Source organism: Puma concolor, chromosome B2, assembly GCF_028749965.1.
Source record: "Puma concolor isolate L17-30 chromosome B2, mPumCon1.1.hap2, whole genome shotgun sequence".
NCBI classification, from domain to species: domain Eukaryota; kingdom Metazoa; phylum Chordata; class Mammalia; order Carnivora; family Felidae; genus Puma; species Puma concolor.
In genome coordinates, this window is record NC_141671.1 from 98,668,620 (window position 1) to 98,691,651 (window position 23,032).

At 44.9% G+C, this 23,032-nt stretch overlaps 1 protein-coding gene across 3 annotated transcripts in view; it reads left to right on the forward strand.

Annotated features, from left to right (window-relative positions):
- The window catches only part of SOBP (sine oculis binding protein homolog), a 165,148-nt gene that overhangs the window by 136,351 nt on the left and 5,765 nt on the right, over positions 1-23,032 (forward strand). For all 3 annotated transcript variants that reach the window (XM_086707532.1, XM_086707533.1, XM_086707534.1), the window contains one exon: positions 6,425-8,371. In XM_086707532.1, the coding sequence (XP_086563658.1) occupies positions 6,425-8,368 (1,944 nt within the window). In that variant the 3' untranslated portion in view covers positions 8,369-8,371. The remainder of the gene's footprint in view (positions 1-6,424; positions 8,372-23,032) is intronic.

A 23,032-nucleotide genomic window follows, 5' to 3' on the forward strand; every position in this document is an offset into this window, starting at 1 on the left:
GATCTCTTGGGATATTTCTGTGTTCTCTCAGGGCCAAGTAACTGGAAAACAGAGAGGCAGACGTTTGGCACCAGGTAGACCAGATTTTCCAATGTTTGAATTTTTTAGTTTCCATCCAGATGACTTGTGTTAGGAAGATGTAAGTTGCATTTGTCCAGTGTAAACGAAGCAGAGAGTTTTGCGATGATACGCTAATGCTCTTAGGCAACCTAATGCGTCAGACCAAAGGGAAAAATCACCTTCTTCTGAATCCTGTGTTTGGCTGTGAGGAAGACCACGGTCACTGAGTACAGGCCAGGATTCCATCTCTTGCTTTGGCTGTAGAAACAGACTTGGGTCAGTAATGAGCCATTTGTCAACACTCATCGAGATCCTGAAAACCAAGCCCCATCTCTTCTATGCTTGACAGAGCTCATAACACATCTGCCCTGGTGACCTGGGCCAAGACTTCTGAAATCCAGCCTAAAACATATAAGAAGAACTTGAATCATGGTATAAAGTCCCTACAGGGCAGTTTTCTAGTGAGATGTTCAATTCTAACAAAGATGCTCATTGGCCTCTCCTTGAGCTCCAGATCCTATTAGAGAAAAGAGAGGGGAGAGGGGAGAGAGAGACCAAACGACAAGGCAAACAAAAAAAACTGAATAAGATCCATAAACAAAAAGAATTATGTAGCAAACATCATCATGTTGAAATCTAAACCTGCAGAAAGTTTATTTTGAAAATGAACTTCTCCATGAATTTGCTTTAAAAAAAAAAAATAGCCCTTGCTGGTTCTAAATCCCTCTCCTGAATTCTAGATGGCTTTACAGGTCTATGGCTAGGTCATTTTTTTCTTTCCTTCACGCTCTAATCCAACTTTGCAGGGAAAGTTGGAATCGTGGGTTTGGTCCCCAAATCAGGTTTTGGTACACCCCTCCCCACCATGGGGGCTTGTCCTCACATGTATTCTCCCATTCATGGCTTGGGTCATCCTGTCTGAAAGGCCCATGATACTGTGGCTTCTGGCCCTTCCATGTAATGAGTCAAGCAGATCGCTCATTTGCTCTGTTTTTTAATAAAACATGAATAGTACGTTTTACGGCTTCCACTATTTAAACAGCAGTTGAGCCGAAGAGGAATTATTCCTTTTAATGGTTTGAACACTCATTTCCAAGCAGCCATGCTGCTTTGTCAAGCTTTTGCCTGAATGAGAGAATGACTGGCTTTGGAAAAAGAAGAGGGCTCGGCAGGAGTTGACTAGGGTCTTCTCAGGATGGTGGGCAGTTGGGACATGCATAGTACTGTTGCTTGGTTCCTTGTCACTGCAGACAACCCCTCTGTTATCCTGGGACAGTCTCCTAGGAAGCAGGATGGAGCAGGGGGGAGAGGGGGGTCTGTGAGGTGCAGCATGCATTTGCCCAGAGAGAAACATACTCCATTCTATCTCAAAGACACTCAGGCTCATAGGAAAGCTGTGGATGCAAATTTCCCATTCCCTGCTAACATTGTCATAGAAACATCCTCCCATTAAGTTAAAATGAACTTAAACATATGGGATGTTCCTGGGACATCAGCAACCATGAGGGAGGCGGGCTAGGGACTGAAAACATGCACTGTGCGGCAAGCTTAGTGATCTGCCTGGCACACAAGCATTGCTTGTTACTACTGTTAGCTCCATTTCACAGAGGAAAAAACTGAAGCTGAGATTTTCATAAATTTTAGTGCTAGTAAATAATAGAGCCCAGACTCAAACCCATATCTTCTTATTCCAAATCCGATGTGATTTCCGTAGCATCCTTTGCCACACTGAATTAGGGTCCTGATGGAGGCAGTGCCTAACCCCCAAAAACAGTTGATGCTGTGACCATGGGACCACAGGGTCAGACTGGAAGCACGTTTCTGGGTGGGGTCAGTTTGAGGCCCTCAAATCATGCTGTGAGGTGATTACAGGTAGGGCAGACCCCCAACCCTTGTCTGTCTGTCCTCCTTTGCATGTCTCTTGGATGAGCTCATGATTTTTTTTTGAGCTAATCTGGACTGCAAGATCAGTGCCACATTTAACAGGCCAAGACCTAGAGAATCTGCCTCGTAGGGCAGGCTACAATTTTGCTTAAGGAGCTATAACTTCTGAGCTGTTAACCTGGGTGCTATATATATGGAAAGTCAGGCACGCATGAAGATTTTGTTTTGTTTTTCAAATTGTTGATGCCATTCAAGGGATTGCTAATATCTTTTTATTGTTCCGTTGCTGTAAATGTCTTTGCCCAGATAAGAAAGATTTCAGCAAAAGGGTTTCTTAATTAAATATTGCCTCATGCCAGATTACCGCTCAGAAAGCAGCAGTGGGTTCCATTAAAGGATGAACTTCACTCCCACAGTCGACAGCTGATTAATGTGTTAATTAGGAACCCTGACCCCCTCCCCAGTCACCCGAATCTTCTCTTAAGCCCAGCAGAATGTATATATTATGCCCATGTGGGTAACCTCATGGCATACTTTGGCTTTGACTTTGGACGTTTATATAAAAATAAAGGCTCAGTTGCCAACATGAATAGCTTTCTTTCTTTCCAGGGGAAATACAAGATGGAAAGAGTTATAGGAACCAGAAGTCCTGCCTTTCAGTCTTCCTATATCAAGAGCAAGTGATATTTCTGCTGAGGCAGTGTCTTTTGAGTAGTTTAGCGGTGTAGGTTGCCACACAGTTATTTCACAGGAAAGGAGTGAATCCATCAGGCCACTGAGCTTATAAGTACTACCCTGGCAGTCAGCCACCAAAATATAAATACTCTAAATGGACTAAAGGAAATGTTCATTCTGTTGTTTAGAATTGGACACATCCCAGGAAGGTAAATTTAATCTTTTTGAGGACTGCTGTTATAGGCTTGAATGGAATACGCGTTTGTTTATCTCCTTTGTGATCTTTTTGTCTTCCTGGTGATACATTATGTATTTGTGATACGAAGCATTTCAGCTGTCTTGCTCAATGGCATTGCATTAGCTGATTGTTCAGTCCCCAGATTGCCATCGTTAAACAGCTTCAGCTTCAGCTCTGTCCAATCTGGGACCTGTTAGGAAGAGAAGTGGAACCAAAGAGGCCAGATTCCAACAGAAACAAAGCCGGGGTGGAATTAGGGGGAAATCATTCCAGAGCCCAGTGAGTTGAGCTCTGTACTTCTTAATCTTTATCTTTTAAAATATCTGAAGGAATTTTGGTACTTCTTGGCAAAATCAGGAAAAACTAATGCCTCAAAAAGAAAAAAAAAAAAAAAAAAAAAAAAGCTGCCTGTGGAAAAAGAAAGGAAGACTATCCCATACCACATGATTCAGAAAACCATAGTTTATGGGACACATGCCGTGTATTTCATGGATATGCAAATGTTATCTTATTAAAGAGACACATCTACGGTATATATTTTCACCTAACTATCACATCTTAAGTAATCAGCCAGGCTCCTATGATGAAATCTTTAATTACCAGAAGTGAGTCATTAGGTAGATGTAGAGTGAATGATGGTACTGCGTTTTATTGCCTCACATGATATAGCCATTTGTACCATAAATTCATTGACCTCATCTTAAATGATGTGTCCTATAAGACAGACTTGATTCATTATTTCTTAAGTGACAAGTTTTTTTCTCTAATAATTTTTTGCTTCATCAGAAAGATTGCTTTTCTGTATTTTTAAGTCAGTGTTCTGAATTGAAATATAATGAGGCAGGGATATACAAACACACATTCACACTCACGTTACCCCAAATGAGACCATCATATACTGTCACTTACATTACCTAAACACTTTACAGCATTGCAGAAAATGAAGTAAACATTAGGCCTTAGCTTTAACTGGAAAGTTTCATGCAATAGAATTTTGCTTTCAACTTTGATGTCTGAAATTCTTTTTATGTGGAAATAGATAAAATGTGGTGAAGAATTCTGATTTGATCATTGGGATAGATCTATGATCATTCCTTATTCATCAATGAATTATTAAAAGTGAAAGAAGTGAAGGAAGGGAGAACATTTAAGTTATATTTAGATTATTTTTTTGACTCCACTTGAAAATATTTATTAAGCTTGAGGAAACAGAGGAATCCTCTGGAGGCAAATAATTCATTCTGGCAATTTAAAAACCAATTAAGGATTTCAGAAAACTCTTTCCCCTTATGGTTAAAAAGTAAGATCCAAAAGAAATATGCCAGAAAATTTGGCATATTATTTTAATTGGTTTAATTCATTGATAATATTTTTCAGTGAATGATTAAAAAAGCTACGTTTGATCCTTTACTTCAAGCTTATAAATTTACATCTAGGCCTAATATTGAAACAGAATCAGGTGGCTTTATTTCATACAGGAACTTAAATGTCACATCATTATATATTAACTTTATTAAAATGATCATGTTTTAAAAATAATAGCTTCCTTGCTTCAAGGTTTAACTACTAGTTTATTTAACCTTTATCTAGATAAGAATTTTGAGAGTCTGATGGATCTCGTGTGTTTCTTTCATCAGAGGCAATTCTGCACTTACTTGTAAACTAGACCTCTCAACTATGATTTAAAAAAGAAAATTCCTGTAATCCTAGAGAAACCTGAAAACACCGTAGTGAAACACAGAAGTATCTTAGCATTGAAATTGTTTTTCTTGCAATAAATATTTTGAGAGGGTAATTTGATATGAGACTACACAAAAAAACGAATGTATACCAGTAAGTATCTGTTATTCAGTCTCACGCCTTCCAGTATATTACCTGCGAATATCAGTGGAAAAAAAAAAAGTGAGAAGGAAAGAGTGGATTTACACATACAGACCCATATCTGCCACAAGTGTGTACACCCACAATCACACCCTAGCATGCCACCACTGTTTACAGTCAAGGAAAGCTGAGAGTTAAATGAGATGAGTAATCAAATGCCCAGCATATGTTGTTTTTGCATTGTTGATGTGACCAATCGTTATTAAAAGTTATCATCTTTTAATGCTATCAGTTTACCATAGTTAAAAAAAAAAATGCACCAAGAACAGAACAGACACCCTCCTCGACAAAAACAAGGTTCCATTTACAGCAACATTGGAACCAATGCTCTATAGAGGAGAGCCTTGAATTCAACGAACTCACCATTGCACTGCATTTCAGAGTTCTCTCTCTGCTGCTGTATGGATTGAGTGCGAAGGAAATGACAAAAAAAAAAAAGAGAGAGAGAGAGAGAGAGCGCGCGCTAGAGAGAGGAAAGAAAAAGAAAAGAAAAAAATTGCGTGTGTAATTTTCAGTCAAAAAAGTAAGGCACTGAAAGAACTACTGAAAATTTTGACATCTGTTTATCTGTTTATAGCTATGGCAAGATTACTCATATTAATTCTTGTTTAAAATGCCATATGAAGGAAAGACATTTGTGCAAACAAGAGTCATATTTGAATTGTAGATCATGTCTTCACCATCTGTGAGAGCTGATGGTGTTGCAAAATTAATGTGTTAATGAAATCACAATAATTTCTCCAAAGTAATGGGTTCTGAAGCCGAGAATGACTATTTTTTGAACTTTGATGTCTAGTGATTTCCAATTGGGAAAAGCTCTCAGCCTTTAATTAGTTCTGCAGCCCAACTTTAAAATAAATTTGGTGATATCTTGCTTTTGCCAGGAGTCGATTTGAAGGCGGGGGATGGGGGGGGCAGAGAAGCCATAACAACTTTTGGAAAACGTTCTCTGGTGTTTGAAAAGTTGTTAAATAAGACTGCCTGCCAAGAAATGTCACCAAAAATTCTGACTACTGAGAGAGAGTGGGCAAACAGCTCAAAAAATAATTCTAGCTTGCTGCAACATCACAGGTTGGGAATAGCTAAACCTCACACAGACTTCATGACTAATTCCAAGTTTCCCTTTGGAAGCCAGACATAATGATGTTCAGCGCTTTGTGTTATTGGTTAACACAGCACAACCTTTCCAACTGCATTATTGAACACAGTCAATAGTGTAAAGTGAATTTGTGTGAGGAGAATTTTATGGGGCTATATTTCAAAGGCCACCGAACTTGCTGGAGAATCCTTTTCTCCACAACTAGTTACATTTACATTTACCACGAGCCTCTTTGACAGGTGCAAATATGTGGGCAGGTGTAGGTATTCCTTTTTGTCAGATCCACCTTTAAGTTGAGCTTAAAGGACACAACACAGTTTTGGGGTGTTGTTGTTACTGTTTTTAATAGAAGATGGTGATAATTGCTATTCTGAAGAGCTCCTATTTAAAAAGCAATTCTGCCTTCCAAGGAGAAATCATTTCACAAACATTTAAGAATTTCACCTTTCAGAAAGAAACACTGCAGCCTGTTCAAAAAAATTGTGATGAAGTTTGAAAGAACCTTTATGTGAGCCATGAAACACTCTCTACTAGAGGAAATTGCTTATCTTTTTTTTTTTTTTTTCCTTTTTATTACTGTGTTGTAGGTATGTGACTGGTGTAAGCACATAAGACACACAAAAGAATACCTGGATTTTGGGGACGGGGAAAGAAGGCTTCAGTTCTGCAGTGCAAAATGTCTCAATCAATACAAAATGGACATTTTCTACAAAGAGACACAGGCCAATCTTCCAGCTGGGCTGTGCAGCACATTACACCCTCCCATGGAAAATAAAGCAGAAGGCACGGGGGTGCAGCTGCTCACTCCAGACTCTTGGAATATCCCTCTAACAGATGCTCGGAGGAAGGCCCCCTCCCCGGTGGCTGCAGCTGGCCAAAGCCAGGGCCCTGGCCCATCGTCGTCCACCACCGTTTCTCCATCTGACACTGCCAACTGCTCTGTCACTAAAATCCCCACGCCAGTGCCCAAGTCCATGCCCATCAGCGAGACTCCAAACATCCCTCCGGTCTCCGTCCAGCCACCTGCTAGCATCGGGCCTCCCCTCGGTGTCCCGCCTCGCAGCCCTCCCATGGTGATGACCAACCGCGGCCCGGTGCCGCTGCCCATCTTCATGGAACAGCAGATCATGCAGCAGATCCGCCCGCCCTTTATTCGCGGGCCGCCGCATCACGCCTCCAACCCCAACAGCCCTCTGTCCAACCCCATGCTCCCCGGCATCGGGCCCCCGCCCGGCGGCCCCAGAAACCTGGGCCCCACGTCCAGTCCCATGCACCGGCCCATGCTGTCGCCCCACATCCATCCCCCAAGCACCCCGACCATGCCTGGGAACCCTCCAGGCCTGCTGCCCCCGCCGCCCCCGGGCGCGCCCTTGCCCAGTCTCCCGTTTCCGCCGGTGAGCATGATGCCAAATGGCCCGATGCCCGTGCCCCAGATGATGAATTTCGGGCTGCCGTCGCTCGCCCCGCTGGTGCCGCCCCCCACCTTGCTCGTGCCATACCCCGTGATCGTGCCCCTGCCCGTGCCCATCCCCATCCCGATTCCCATCCCTCACGTCAATGATTCCAAGCCCCCCAACGGATTCTCCAGCAACGGGGAGAACTTCATTCCGAGCGCCCCTGGCGACTCCTCAACGGCGGGCGGCAAGCCAGGCGGACACTCCCTGTCCCCCAGGGACTCCAAGCAGGGCTCGTCCAAGTCTGCGGACTCGCCGCCCGGCTGCTCCGGCCAAGCCCTGAGCCTGGCGCCCGCGCCCGCGGAGCACGGCCGGAGCGAGGTGGTGGACCTGACGCGGCGCGCCGGCAGCCCCCCGGGCGCGGGCGGCCAGCTCGGCTTCCCCGGCGTGCTGCAGGGCCCGCAGGACGGCGTCATCGACCTGACCGTGGGCCACCGGGCCCGGCTGCACAACGTGATCCACCGCGCGCTGCACGCGCACGTCAAGGCGGAGCGCGATCCGGGCGCCGCGGAGCGCAGGACCTGCGGCGGCTGCAGGGACGGCCACTGCAGCCCGCCCGCCGCCGGCGACCCGGGCCCGGGCGCCCCCGCGGGCCCCGAGGCCGCCGCGGCCTGCAACGTCATCGTAAACGGCACGCGCAGCGCCGCCGAGGGCGCCAAGAGCGCGGAGCCGCCCCCGGAGCAGCCCCCGCCGCCGCCGCCGCCGCCCGCGCCCCCCAAGAAGCTGCTGTCGCCCGAGGAGCCGGCGGTGAGCGAGCTGGAGTCGGTCAAGGAGAACAACTGTGCTTCCAACTGTCACCTGGACGGGGAGGCGGCCAAAAAGCTGATGGGGGAGGAGGCCCTGGCGGGGGGCGACAAGTCAGACCCGAACCTTAATAACCCCGCGGACGAGGACCACGCGTATGCGCTGCGGATGCTGCCCAAGACGGGCTGCGTGATCCAGCCTGTGCCAAAACCCGCGGAGAAGACTGCCATGGCGCCATGCATCATCTCCTCGCCCATGCTCAGCGCCGGGCCGGAGGACCTGGAGCCTCCGCTCAAAAGGAGGTGCCTCCGAATTAGAAATCAGAATAAGTAAAAGGTTTGTATGAACACCGGGGCTCTCCTGCGCACGAGCCAGTGCACTTCTCCTTATTTCTTCTTGCAAGGCAGAGGCGTGAGGGAGTTGTACCGATAAACATAATTTTACCGTACATGCTTTACAGCACACCTAATGTGGTCACACACTGTCATCATTTTTTGATCCAACATCATGCCCACTTTAGAGCTGAGGAAGCTGAGTCACAGCATGTAGATGCCATGCCCAAGGTCACTTATTTAATGGTGAAGCCCAGGCTTGAATCTGACTTGAAACACTGTCTACTTAACCAAACTTTTATTCTTATGCTCATCTCTGTAATTCACCCCGTTGAGGAAGAGGGGGATGTGGGGAGGAAGGAGAGATTACTTGGGACCCTTAAAAGTTCAATCATGAGGTTACAGAGCTGTGGTAAACGGTGAGCTGGGCCACTTCCGGTGGCTGGGTGGTCTTATTGACAGAATGTCTCAACCCCCCAAATTTTCCCAAAAGCCATGGATTGCATCTGCAAGATGAGACCAAAAACTAACCTTCTTCCCTGCTAATGCCAGCTGAACCCAGGCCGCCAAGCCCCATTTGCCCGGCAGAGTGCTGAAGCAGTGGCCCACAGCTCCCGTCCAGGGAGTCTCTTCCTTCATGTTGTCATCAACCAGCTTCCCCCAGGGCAGGCCTCCAGCATTGTTGACCAGCTTGGCATTCTCTCCTTGCTTGGGCTCAGTGGCTCAGCTGGTGGGCTGCTCACCCCTGAAGGCAGTGGGAGGCTTTGACAGGAGAAAGGGCCACACTGCTGAAGTGGCTGCAAGTACACCTATCTGACCTCATGGAGGGAATCGTGCTTAATGCCAAATGAGCTACTGATAATGAGTCCAGAGTCTCAGTAAGGGGAAGAGGAACTCGCATGTGTGGCTTGCCCACTAGAGCCAGATGTGGCCTCTCTTGATCTTTCCACCACCTGGCAGAATAGGCATCATCTGTACTTTACCACGAAGGAGCATAAGGCATGGAGCTGCATTCCAAGTTAGAGCTAGCAAGTGGGGGAACCGGTGTGAACTCGCCTGCCAGACCCAGGCCTGCTCTCCCAGAGGGCAGCAAACGGACTACTGTTCAGTTGAGGTTTACCAACTGTTTGTGGAGAGAAAGGAAGAGAAATGAACATTTGCTGAGCCCTAATTGGTGTGCAGCTCCTTCCAGGAACTGGGAAGATACAAAGGTGAACATGAAACAGTGTCTGCTCCCAAGACAGGGACAGTTTGGTGGCAATGTAAACCCAGGGAGGAAGGAAGCCTGGGTGGAGGTGGACCTTATAGGAAGAACAGTTGCTCATGGTTGTATGTGTCGGCCCTCTTCTAAGTGTTTTTCAGTGGTGTTTATTTGGATCTGGATCTGTATGGTAATCATTACTGTCTGCCGTTTACTGATGAGGAAACTGAGACAGAAATTAAGTAGCTTCCCCAAGACAACCGAGTTAGTAAGCAGTCGAGATGCAAATCCAGGCTGATTCCAGAGCTCCGTTTTCTTTAACCACTGTAAAAGAATAGGCTAATTGGTCCCTTGATGACCCTACTTGATAAAATTCTGTTTAAGTTTCTTTCTTTCTTTCGAGAGAGGGAGACTGTGTGTGCATGAGCGAGAACGTGAGTGGGGGAAGAGCAGAGAGAGAGAGAAGGAGAGAGAATCCCAAGCAGGCTCCACAATGTCAGCGGGGAGCCCAGAGCAGGGCTTGAACTCACGAACTGAGCTATGATATCATGACCTGAGCCAAAATCAAGAGTCTGATGCTTAACTGACTGAGCCACCCAGGCACCTCAATGAAATTCTTTTATTCTCCTTAGTTGTCTTGGGTAAAGTTCCTAGACAAAAACCAAGTGTACTTACTACTTAAGTGTTGAGAAAGTGTTCAAGTCTTTTTTTTTTTTTTTTTTTTTTTTTTTTTGGACAGTGTTTAATTCTTGTTTTTACAGCAACAACCAACAAACCTAGACTAACAGCCCATTACTCCACAGGGGGAAATAGAAATGTGGACCAGAACCATTGATGTGGCATGTCCAGACCATTGTCTCTAAGTTGGCACATTTACGCAGGCACCTACCTAACTGACAGCCAGAGGTTTGTTTGGGAAGCATAGAGCCAGAGCTAGGAGGGGCGTGCTAGGTGGTGCAAGAAGGGTTTCTCAGTCATCATAGTTTGAGGTTTCCTTTTCCATTAATGGCTTTGCCAGCAGGAGTAGAACACTAAGAATCAGTTCCCCATCGTTTCTTGATTTTACATCTACAAGTTCTGCTGTCCAAAGACAGATGGGCTCAGCCTTCTTCATAGTCACCTCAACTGAAAATGCCCCTGATTTCTCCGCCAGAGTAGTTTAATCTGGTTGACAAAGCAATGAGTAACGGGAAGGTGTGGGACACAGAAGTTATGGCCTTTAGAAAGCCAGAAAGCTTGGGAATTGTAATTTTAAATATATTCTAATATCACTCATTCAAATGACATTAAAGGAGGAACAGAAGGGTGAGCACATTTTACTACCCTTCCTGGAGTGAGAAGTGACCAGGTCAAGAATAGTGCCACAGGTCCATGAGTAGCATGGGACCAGAAGAACATAAAAGCATGAAATATATGATAGCTGTTTGGATGATATATGTCTCTGAATAAAGAATCAGGCTAGGGTCTTGTATGGGGACCAGAGTCGTTACTAAAAATATTAACCTGGCTTTAGCCAATTTCAGAAGATGCAGTGACAAAATTGCCAATAGCCCCTAGAGATTGGAGAGTTCTTTTTATGGTGGCTCCCCCCAAGAAATTACAGCTTTTCTTTAAAGTCAGAGACACTTGGGCTTTGCCAGCTACAGCAGGGGTGACGAGGCAAGTGATTTAAGATGGGGGAAGAACTGCCTCTCCTTCACTAAATCTTATTTCCTCTTGCCCTCTGGAGTTGCATGTCTCCTCACAGTACGGTCTCAAGCTGCTGTAATTCACTCATATCCTCTGACCCTTCCTGATTTTCTGTGCACATGTGGTGCTGTTTTTCTTCTATGCCTTCAGAAACCCAACCCATTCATATGGTTGTGGAAATTGGAAATGCATCCGTTAAATAAAGGACGGCATGGCTTTTGTGCCATGACAGTGAATGCTGTTGGTGACGAGTTAAAGCCAAAGTGGAAAGCATTAAACGGGACTGAGATGTGGGGGATGAGGTACGGCTGAGTGATTTCTCCGTATGCTTGTTGGTGACGCATATATTATTTCTCTTGGAAAGCCTGTGGGTCACTTGTCAGTGCTCTTCATATTTTTTCACTGTGCCTGCCATTCTCATACTCTATTACTGGTCAATTTATTTGTATATCATCTTAAACAGATTTGAAGTGGACTGTATCTTGAAATCAATAATCCAGGCAGCTAGTTTTGTTTTTTGTTTTTTGTTTTTTGTTTTTTTTTTTAAGAAGCCATCATATGTGCTAGTTCTTGGCAAATAACAGGTTTGGTGCTTTTTGGGTTTTTTGTTTTGTTTTGTTTTGTTTTGTTTTGTTTTTTCCATTTTGAAGTGATTCTGTTCCTGGTTACTTGACTTTATGCATTTTTCTTTGTTGATATGAATTACAAATTATTTCATTGGGCAGATATTGTCTTAGAGGCAGAACTAATTAAGTTTTGGTCGAAGATTTTGAAAGGCTGTCATGTCACTTTAATCTTTAGCTTTCAAGGCTCCAAATGCCAGTGCTGCAGCTTCTGTAGACTGAAAAAATATATCCCCCCAAATAATAAGAAAAACAATGGATAAACAGTTTCCAAACTATTCTATCCACAAAGAATTCCATTTGTAAATGGAATACTCCCTTCTTTGTCTTTGCCTTGGAGCTTGGGGGATAGCTGTTTGTATTTGTACATTTTCTGAATTTCTACAGTTTACACTTGTTTATGGTACATTGGGGAGTTCAGAGTAACCATTTGCAAATGTTTGAAGATACTCAAAAGAAAATATCCCCCCTCCTCGATTTTCCAGGGAAATGACATATTCTAAGTAAAATAATCAATGGAAAAAATGTGGACCATGAGTAACCTTTTCGCCCTCACTTTTTCCATTCCTCAGGAGCAATGAGTCCATACAACTTCCCACCTTGGTGGCTTCCAGATTTCTTCTGTGTTTCTAAAACGAGAAGGAAAATCTGGGGCTCTTTTCCCAGGCCCCAATACCACAGTGCTCACCCAGCCTCAGCAGCACAGGCCCCTTCCACGTTTTGTTTTCTCCAGGAGACCTAGAGGAGGCAGCCATAGTTGTGGCCTCTTGGAGTTTACTTGCCAGTCTGGATGTGAAGACACAGTCCCAGGAAGGACTCTTCCAAAGTGGGGAGAGGGGTGCTGACCTCATTAAAAAAGTCAGGAGGGTGGAGGTGACATGTAATTTTTTGCCAGTTTAGTTTTCCCAGCCAAGAAACCTGAGAGTAGGCTGCCTGGGAAGTCAGGTCCATACCTTGGAAATATTACTGTGGGTGCCTCCTGTGAAAGCAAGGAAAAGAAGAACACCTGAAAGCGAGGAGAGGAAATCAATCCAAATGGGATGTGCTCAGATCCTATGCCAGAGTTGAGATTTTTAATGTCCTAGTACCTGCTTATGGGAAGTGTGAATTGGCCACATAGTCACCGATGTTCAAGTTTCGGCTCTCTGTCGGGATCCAGATGGCTGTCCAGTTCTAGGTAGGGGTAATTCAAAGAGCCAGAGAGAAACTGCCAGGTCCGCATCATGCACATATGTTAATGGGGAGGACTTCTGGAACTCTCTGTGATCTTTTCAGACTTTCGTAGAGGAGAGTTTTCCGGAATGAACAGGGTCAAGATTGGCCTTAAACAATCTCATTCAGTGCTGCTGGTTCTATTTTAACCCTTTCAACAAAGGGTGGGAGGAGGGTTTTAATGTGCAAGCATCTGGCTTTTAGATGTTATTTCAATCAGATTAAGATGGAATAGGAAATGACATGTGTGGCCGGGTATTTACTTCTTTCAGATGCAGCCATAACCCTCCATCTTCAGCAGGGCTGGGACAGGGGTGAGGTGGGAGAGTGCTTAGTGTGCAAAGTTTAAAGAACTCAGTCTCAGGGGCATGTAGGTGCAGTGCTGGTCCTGGCCTTGCTCCCAGGCCTCTGGTTGATGTGGTAGCTCCCTAAAGCTAGTCTCCTGCTCCACGGACTAGTCCATAGTCCATGGATGGCCTTCAGCCATTCCCCCTGGAATTTCAGGGGAAGTTTTATGTGTCTGTGCACTGAGGCATTTTCTTGGGAGGAGAGGTCTGTAGGTTTTGGCTTCAGAAAAAGTATGCGCTATATCTCTGAGGGATTATCATATATTATCACGACGCCATAACTGAGCTGGAATTCTTCTTGTCACTCTAAGGAAGCTTATTTCCTGGTAACGTTTTCCTTAAAGCAGAATTATTTGTAGCAGTTTTTGCTGTGGACCTAATATTACAGAACCACTGTTGCAGATACATAACGTAGCTCCTGCCTCCATAAGATGGATCAGTGACAAAATGCAAAAGGTTACAGACCCTTCTTCAAGTTACCATATCCTGTGAGTGCAGGAAAAGACACAAGCTGGATGCTTCCCCAGCCCCTGGACTTTTGAAGTTTATACTGTATAAGGAGACACTGTCCTTCCGTGGGAAACCTTCTACTCTGCTTCGGAGGCCAAGGGAGCAGAACGGCTAGCACCCGGGAAGTGGATGGCTCAGTAAACACCAAGACATTGATGTAGCTGTCTCTGAAAGTGCTACCCATTCTCTCTAGCTCCCTAGCATGCTTCTCCACCTGGAAAGAGTGTGCTTGGAGAGGGGAAAGCATTCGATCAGCTATTAACAGGCCATTGCTCAGAAGGGCGCTGGAAAGAAACTCCCTGTCTGATTTCCAGGGAGTAATTCCCTTGCCAGCCTGAGTGGCTGCCTGGGCATCATGGTTCAATCATTTACACCTACCTCCGTGCTGACAAGGAGTGAGGAGGGGCAGAGGTGTTTAAGAACCAAAATACACTACAGCACGGGACACTTACCTCATGTAGTGAAACGCTTACCTCCATCCCCAGCATGCTGCCTTTTCCAGATTCTCTTGTCAAAGAGGTTGTGCCAAAGGGGCAGAGATGGTCTTTCTATTTTCCTTTCCTCTGTCCTGCACAGAATTATCTTGAATTTTTCAGTTGCTGCTTTAAATGGGTAACACTTCCTATGTGAATGCATGTTAAGGCAATGCATTCTGCTTGTGTAAACTTTTGGTTTTCGATGCCACAAAAGCATAAGAGGAATCCATTCCAGACAAACAAGTTAGCCTTAAAAGATAAATGGTTTGATGCTGGCATCATTAAACAGGGTCCCGTTCTCACGGAAAAGGGGTACATGACATCTCAGATGCCGGCTCTAAATGTTAACAGTGTAGAGCTCTTCTCTGGACTGTGGATTTGCACAGCATTCTGCCTGACAAAAAAGTGGGGTGGGGTCTGGATTGAGAATAGGAGGCCATCAGCAAGGAGGGAGAACATACACACGCAGGCACGCATACACACACACACACACACACACACACACATTATTTCAGGGGCTATTTAAAAGATTCTAGTGAAAACAACTGGAACAAAAGCTGCACCAACAACAAAAACTTGGAGTCAGTCTCTCATGCTTTAGAACAGCTCCTGAGCGCACTACACATTCTTAGGTTGGAAACCAGTCAAGTTGCCTCCCTGATCTTTTAACTCCTCACTCCTGGTGCATATGCTGTTTTACCAAGTTGCCCAAATGCCTTCTCTGAGTAGGGAGAAGGGAACTGCTTTTCTGTGTAGCTGCAGGATCCGGACTGTGACAAATCAAAGCTGCCCAGCGCTCCCCAGCCTCATTGCACCCCGCTCTTTGGCTGTGCAGCTGGATGTCTCGTCACTGAACCCCTGGTGTGTTGTCTTTCTTTGACAGCAAGCTGTGTTTTCTTTCGGGTAAAAAGGGAGGTAAGAATGCGACTGATAGCATTTAAGGAACAGGAGGGAGAGACACAGTGTGTGGACTTATTTGATATGAACCATTGACCTAACATCCCCAAAATGCAATTAAAAAGTATATCTCTCTCTCATTTGCATGACTTCTTTCCCCAGACATGTTTTTGGTATTGAAAATGAATGGTATTCCCATACAACATGTGTCTCAATTTGTAATGATATCCGCCTTGCAGCTGGCTTAGTTCTCGAAGTGTTTCTAAAATGTTACTGTCTTAAATTTGAGCCAACCTACACTAACAAATTATCTAGAAGCAAAGTGGCTAAGCTGCATTTGGTGAGAGAAAAGGAAACCCTATATTTCATCCTTCAACTCTTGTTTTGGAAATTCAGACTGTAACATGATCTTTTCCTAAGGAAATCTACACACGCACACTTTAAAAATTGTGCGGATTGGGTGTTGTGGGAGCAAGAACGATCAGGTTTAAGTTTCTCTGCAAAGTTCTGCATCCCATCAACAAGCCCTTTTGATATTTTAAACCCATATTTAGAGTAATTTCAAGATATTTGGAGCACATGTGGTTAAATGTAAAACTTTGTCATTATGATTTGTTAGATGCTTATACTTTAAATATTTATAAGCCATTTTTAAGTACTTTATCCAAAAGCCTTCTCCCACTAGAATACTGTAATTGAGTGGTATCTGAGCATCATTATATATAGAAGATACAGGGTGAAGTCACTGCAGCATGCACGTTCTTCCTGCTTTTCTGGTTTCAATTCAAATGCTATTTTTAGTAGTTTCAGCTTATTTAAAAAATGTATAAAAAGTCATAAACAGGGTTGGTTGTCTGTGATTTAAAAAAAAAATTACCCAGTTCTCCCAAAGGTAAAGTGTTCAATGTGAATCATGTTGAGTCTCACCTCTTTGTCTTATCCTGGGAGTATTTAGTAAAACTTTCCATTCGAGTGTTGGATCTGAATCTGTGTCCACATGAGTTTAAAGTGTCATATTGTTCCTCTGAAATGTTTTAGGGGCAATTTACTGGTGGTTAGATTGAACTCTTTATCATTCACCTGTAACCGTCTTGGGAACTAAGACCCAGGATCCTGTCTTTATCACAGATAGCCTGCTTGTGCACTTCATGTGAAAAAGAGGAGAGGGGAAAAAACCTGTTTTCCACACTCAGAATCCATTTAAACTTCAGAGGTTATAAATTTCAAACTGACCACAGGCCTCTGGGGCTCACACTCTTTTATGGCTGGCAAAATACAACTTTCTGGTAAGAACGGGAAAATGAAGGCTTAAAAAGGCTCGTAAACTTGCTTGGACATCTAATAGCTCTTACCAAACAGCATTTTCATGAGTTAAGTGTAAATGAGTCAGAAACATATAGATTGAATTTCTTTTAAAATACACATGGGCTTAAAAATTAAGGCCAAAGTGCTTGGCAAAATAAGTTTTGGTTTTAGCCAAACCCCAAATGTTTGAAAAAAATCGTTCTACAATTTGCCAAACCAAAAAGACATCCAGGTCCCTCTGTTCCTCTCATTGAATATGATGGCATCATAAACACAGGACTTAATGTCTATTTTCATATCCACCAAGGTTTGAGCAACATGAATCCCAAATGTTAATTGAAAAACTATGAAAAAGTTTTGGAAAAACATTATGGCTTTGCAGACAAAGATGAGGAGTCACTGATTCTGAGTTCTGATTTTGACAGCACACCTCACTGTCTGGTCATCCCATCTACTTGTTCTCTGTCTCAGATGGTGTGTGTGTGTGTGTGTGTGTGTGTGTGTGTGTGTGTGTGTATTAGAACATATCCCATCTACTTGTTCTTTGTCTCAGCTGGTGTGTGTGTGTGTGTGTGTGTGTGTGTGTAGCTTATGCATACGAATAATAGCTTTTAAAAATCCTGTATTTGGAGTTCTTAATTTATACTTAATTCATATATTACAATCCACAAACTTAATAAATTCCCAGTCATACCCAAACAGAGGGAGACAGTCCCCTTATTGATAGTTTGGAGATGGTCTTCATTTATTTCCCTAGAGAGTAAAACATATCAATTTTTTAATGTTTATTTACTTTTGAGAGAGACAGAGAGAGAAACAGAGTGCAAGCAGGGGAGGGGCAGAAAGAGAGAGAGACACAGAATCCAAAGCAGGCTCCAGGCTCCAAGCTGTCAGCACAGAGCCCAATGCAGGGCTTTTGAACGCCATGAGATCATGACCTGAGCTGAAGTCAGACTGAGCCACCCAGGCGCCCCAAAATGTATCCATTTTTAACTAATGGTATCTAACATTGACTTTGTGCAGGGACACTGTTATCAAGAGATACAAGGAAGGGAGGGAAAGAGGGAGGGAAAGTGTGAAGAAGGAAGGAAGGAGACAGAAAAGAAAAAAAAAAATGGGAGAGGGAGTGGCGGGTGTCCTTGACTTGTTTTGAGGAACTAATAACCTGCTGAGAGAGACAAGAAATAATGAAGGCAACTTTTCCAGGCAACACGCAGAACTGCAAAGTGATGTGATACTACAGACAGTATGCTTCAGCGAGGGCAGGATCTGGGACGGCTCCCTCTCTGCTGAAACTGAATTCCTAGCTCAGGGCTGGCAGAGCAGGCCTGCAGGTATTTGCTGAACAAATGAATGAGGAGAGTCCCAGGAGAGCAATAGCTAATGCAGTTAGCCTGATAGGGTTCCATACAGCAGGTGAGTTCAGAGTGAGGTCCTAAATCTGGGAAGGGGCATGGACTAGCAGGAGTGTAAGAATAAAGAATGCAATAGGATGTCAAAAGCTGCAGAGGCGAGGTAGAGTGAGTGAGCCCCGTTGGGGATGACCTGCCTCGCACTGGGCTGGAGCAAAGCCCCACTGCGGAGGGAGAGGAGCCCCGGAGACTGCAGCGGGCAGGTAGATTGCGGAATGTGTACTCTGTGCATCAGGCAACGTCACCAAGACCTCGAGCAGAGGAGTGACAGGATGAAATCTGTACTGGAGGAAAATTGCTTTAACAGCTGTTCATAGACTGAAAGGAAGCAGGAGAAAGACTGGCATCCCGAAAGCTGATTGCTGCATTCTGATGACAGGCTAATTACCAGTGGTTGATTCTAAACACTGCGGGATGTTATCACTACGGTGTGAGGGGTGTAGGCTGCCACAAGTGTACTTCAAGTGTGTAAAGCACTGTAGCAGTGCAACGGAGGCAGAACTTTCGTTGTGTCCAGCGTAGGCATGAAGAGGCTTCATGGCGTATGGTGGAAGAAAACCTCACCACCGACAGACCATTTCAAAGTCCAGTCGGGGGTGCCAGCCGGGCCCCAGATTGTTGTAGAAAACAGGGTCTGGGCCCTTCTGACCAGCCAGCTGCCCGGAGCTGTTGACCAGCCACCTAGGCATGGTGTGGGCTGTTGGCTAAGACTGATGGGCACACAGAAGACAGGCAGTGCTCTCCCAGCAGAGGACTCCCTGCTGATGAGCGCGGAGCCTGGACGGTGGCCGCAGTGACACCCGAAAGCTCTGGCCTTGGACCAAAGAGCAGCCATAACACTTGGGTGGCTTGCTCTCCCTCAGACATCTTCTGAGATTTCCACAGTTTCTGAATCCTATTCTCCCAGGGCCTTCAGGCACTGTCAAGGGAGGCTGACAACTTTTAGAGATGCCTTTTTGTCTTTTTTAACCTCCGGTGCCTTAGACCTTCTTCTGAAGCTTCCACATGTGCGGACAGGGAGCTTCCAGTTGTGAAGGAAGGCAGTGGTGTGGTTTTGTGGAAAAGAACATCAGCTCTGGAGTTGGGCCAGCCTGGGTGCAGATCCTGGCAGTGCCTTTTAGGAGGTGAGGAAGGAGGTGATTGTCTCTGGATCTCCTCTCTAGGTCACGAGTAACAGTGACATTACTGTGAGGGTAGGTAGAACACATAGACAGTGTGGCACATCACAGATGCCCTACAGCTGGCAGGTACTGCCCTGTTAGAAAGGCTGTGAGGACTGGGAGAGAAGTGCAGGGCCAGAGTGAGGTCTGCTTGGATTTGAAAACTAGCTGTATCGCTTACTAGCTATGAGAGTTTGGAATAGCTTTATAAGCTCTTGTGCCTGCATTCTCTCGTTAAATAATTGTATCATCTAACATTTATTGAGCATACTTTATATGCAGGCAGCGTTCAAAGGTTATGTGCCCACAGCAACACTATGGAGTACCATTATTAAATCCATTTGACAGATGAGTAACTAAGGACCAGAGAGGCTAAGTCTCCTATCTTGTGTCTTTGGTCAGTAAATGACAACACTGAGAGATCTGACGGGCAGCCTGGCTCCAGAGTCCCCATGTAAGATCACTGAGCACATCTCATATACACGAAAATGAAGATAAGACCTCCTACCTCATAGAGTCATCAGGCTCCAGTGGTAGATAACCTAGGTTAAAATGCCAAGGAAGTACCTGGCACATAGTAGGTGCTTGTTTAAAGAATTGTCATGGTGTCCGCTGTAGCTCAGAACTTGCTTCCCTTGGATGTGGAATGCAAGGTGATGAAACGCTTCCATGCTGTCAACCTCGGATGTTAGGGATACCATTCCAGAACGTGTAAGATGTCTGGTTCCACTTTTACAGGTAGAGACTGGGACAAACAGAGCAAATGCTCAAGGTCAGAGTGGTGCAGCCAGGATTAGAACCTGAGTCCTCATCTGCCTTTCCTCTCAGTGGGACACAAGATATGACCAAGGCTGCTTGAGTTACATGCCCTGTGCCAGGAACCAGAGGCATATTTTTGCCACCCATGGTATCGCTTCCTCATGTTGAGCAGCTGATCTCAGAGAGGAAATAAGTTGTACCTGAACATCTGGGGTCAGGAGGGTGAAAGGGTTGCAGAGAAGTAATTATTAACCACATTCTCCGTCTCCTTGGCTGTGCAGGGGTAGGGGTAGGCAATAGAGTTGTGGGGGGTCAGTATGTTTGCTCTTATTTTTTTTTTTAATTTTTTTTAACATTTATTTATTTTTGAGACAGAGAGAGACAGAGCATGAACAGGGGAGGGGCAGAGAGAGAGGGAGACACAGAATCTGAAACAGGCTCCAGGCTCTGAGCTGTCAGCACAGAGCCCGACGTGGGGCTTGAACTCACGGACCGCGAGATCATGACCTGAGCCGAAGTCGGCCGCTTAACCGACCGAGCCACCCAGGCGCCCCTGTTTGCTCTTATTTTGTGCAGTGAAGTTTCCATGAACATGAAGCCTCTCCCCACCCCCCTTCAATATCTCCTGCTCTTCTTCCCACCCTCCCTATTCACGGATTGGTCGTAAAGAATAGATTAAGTGCCAGAAAGACCACCCCTCCAGATCCCAGCTAAAATCCCCAAAATCTACTGTTGGTCCCTAAACCATAGCTACTTGTCACATTTTTTTTCTTTCTTTTCTTTTCCTCCTCCTCCTCCTTCTTCTTTTAACCTAGAATGCCCATGTTCAGATAATATAGATATAGAGAAATGACAAGCTCAATCTTAACACAATAAACATCTATGTTATTTTCTGTTGGGTTTTTTTTGTTTGTTTGTTTGGTTTTTTTTGTCCAAGGCAGAATTTTTAGAAGGCACATGAACGAGCATTAGCTAGTTGGTTTATTGGATGAAACTGGAATGAAAATGTAATTGTATTTTCTTATCAATTAGCTTCTCAGAGTTCTTGTTTGTAAACAAAGGAGATGGACTGTCTACGTCTCTAGGGCCCCTCACATCCCTGACACTGTGACCCCCACTTGTCAGGGGAAGGAGGGGAGAGATGAAACCCGGACTGAGGGAGGTATTCCCTGGATGGGAGCATGGGGTTTGGGGTCATAGGAGGTGGATCCAACCTACTCTGCCCCTTTCTAGCTAGTGACCTTGACCATGTAAGCTTCTTAACCTTCCTAGGAAAGTTTCCTCATCTGCAAAATGGGGACAGTAATAAATACTTAAGTAGCATTGTTGTTTCCATGAATTAAGTGTATAAGTGAGATACCTATATAAAATGTGCTTGTTTTCAAGTGAAATAAGTATAGCAAAGTGCCTAGTGCAGCATTTGACATCAAGTAGGTGCTCAGTAAAAGTTGACTTCCTTCTTTGGGGGAAAAAAAAAAACCCTGAAGCTTTGCCAAACCATAATAGGAAGTGCTTGGTCCTAAAAGCTAGAGGCATAGGGCTTTTGGCTCATCTTCAAAATTTCCTGCAGAACATTAGCTAGAGTATGTAAGTCTCCTTTATTTTATTTTTCTCTTTTGTGAAGGGAGGAAATGCCCCAGTGCATTTATGAAAATGTATTCTGTTAGTCATGGATCCCCATACACTTTTAGGAACGGGCCAGGGTCAGGGTCATTTGGTTTGCTTAAACACCCAGGTTCCAGAAAGGATTGGAGGTAGTTTAAGAAGATCAGTCATCCAGGGTGAAGAAGAGGATCCTAATGAGTGCACGAGATGAAGTTCACGGCTGAGGTTCTTTGTGCCCTAGGAACTTTTAGAGGTCAGCAGGAAATAGCAGTGACCACTTGTGAGAAGCAACAGGCCTCTGTACCCATGTAACTCATCAAGCCAACTTGGCAGAGAAAACCAAAATTTTAACTTGTAGAACAAAGAATTACAGATGGAGCTTTCCCAGCAGGGGGTCTTCCGTGGTGGTGATTTTTCCTGATTAAAGAGTAAAATAAGAGCTATTGCTAAAGGAGAAAATTAAGAAAAGCAAGTCCTTACGTTTGGCTTAATTTTTTTTTTCTGTTAAATATACGTGAGCCTTGGCTTATCAGAACCGTGGAGTGGGCAGCACAGTGGCGATGAAGTTGTACTTCAGACCAGAGCCTAGCACTGAGCCAACTGATTCTCGTCCTTGGCTCCCACAACCCTCTCCCCACCACTGGTTATTTCCCATAACAGTCACACCAGGTTTTTCAATTACTTTCACTAACTAATGAGCTGTAAGAAAAGAGGTGCCATCCACTTCATAAATGAAAGCCATTTCAGTCTTGGCAAAGGCCATTTCAGAACTTCACGAAGCAGTGGTTGATGGGGGAGAGAAGGAACCATTTTTGGGCAAAACCTCACCAAGGGCTTGCTGTGGAGACCACTATCTGGCCTCACACTTGGGTTTATCAGCTCATGCAGGTGACTCTGCTCATCGACCGCTGGGCTCTTCTCTTGTGAGTGTCCCAGAATAGCTGCGGCTACCTGAGACCAGTCCAGTCCTCGGGGACTCATTATTGTTCCAGATAAACAGCGTGGCCGAAGCCAGCACGTAATGGCTGTATTTAACCGTGATAAGTGATGGGCCGATGTGCCCGAGTGAGCCGCATCACTGTAAGGCTCGGGTAAGTGGACAGAGGCCAGCCAGCTCAGTAGTGGGCACTTCTCGCACATCGTAGAGTTGATGCCATGGGGTTTTAGACTTGGGTAATAAATCTGGCAGACATGGGGAGCTTGCCTTCTAAACAGGTAAGATGGGACAGGCATATAGGGTTTTGATTATGCTAATTACAAAGGTATTTGAGGAAGGAAAGAAAAATAAAAGTCTGGAAAATGGATTAGATAAATCGAGGCAGGCTTCTCGGCAGAAGTGGACTCTTGCAGTATGGAGGGACCAGCTTGCAAATGTTGGGATGTAGAATAAGACACACATTTTTCTCTGGACACACATTTCCTTTTGGGAGTGGTTGCTAGGAAAGTATAAGACTTCCTTTTAAAGACAG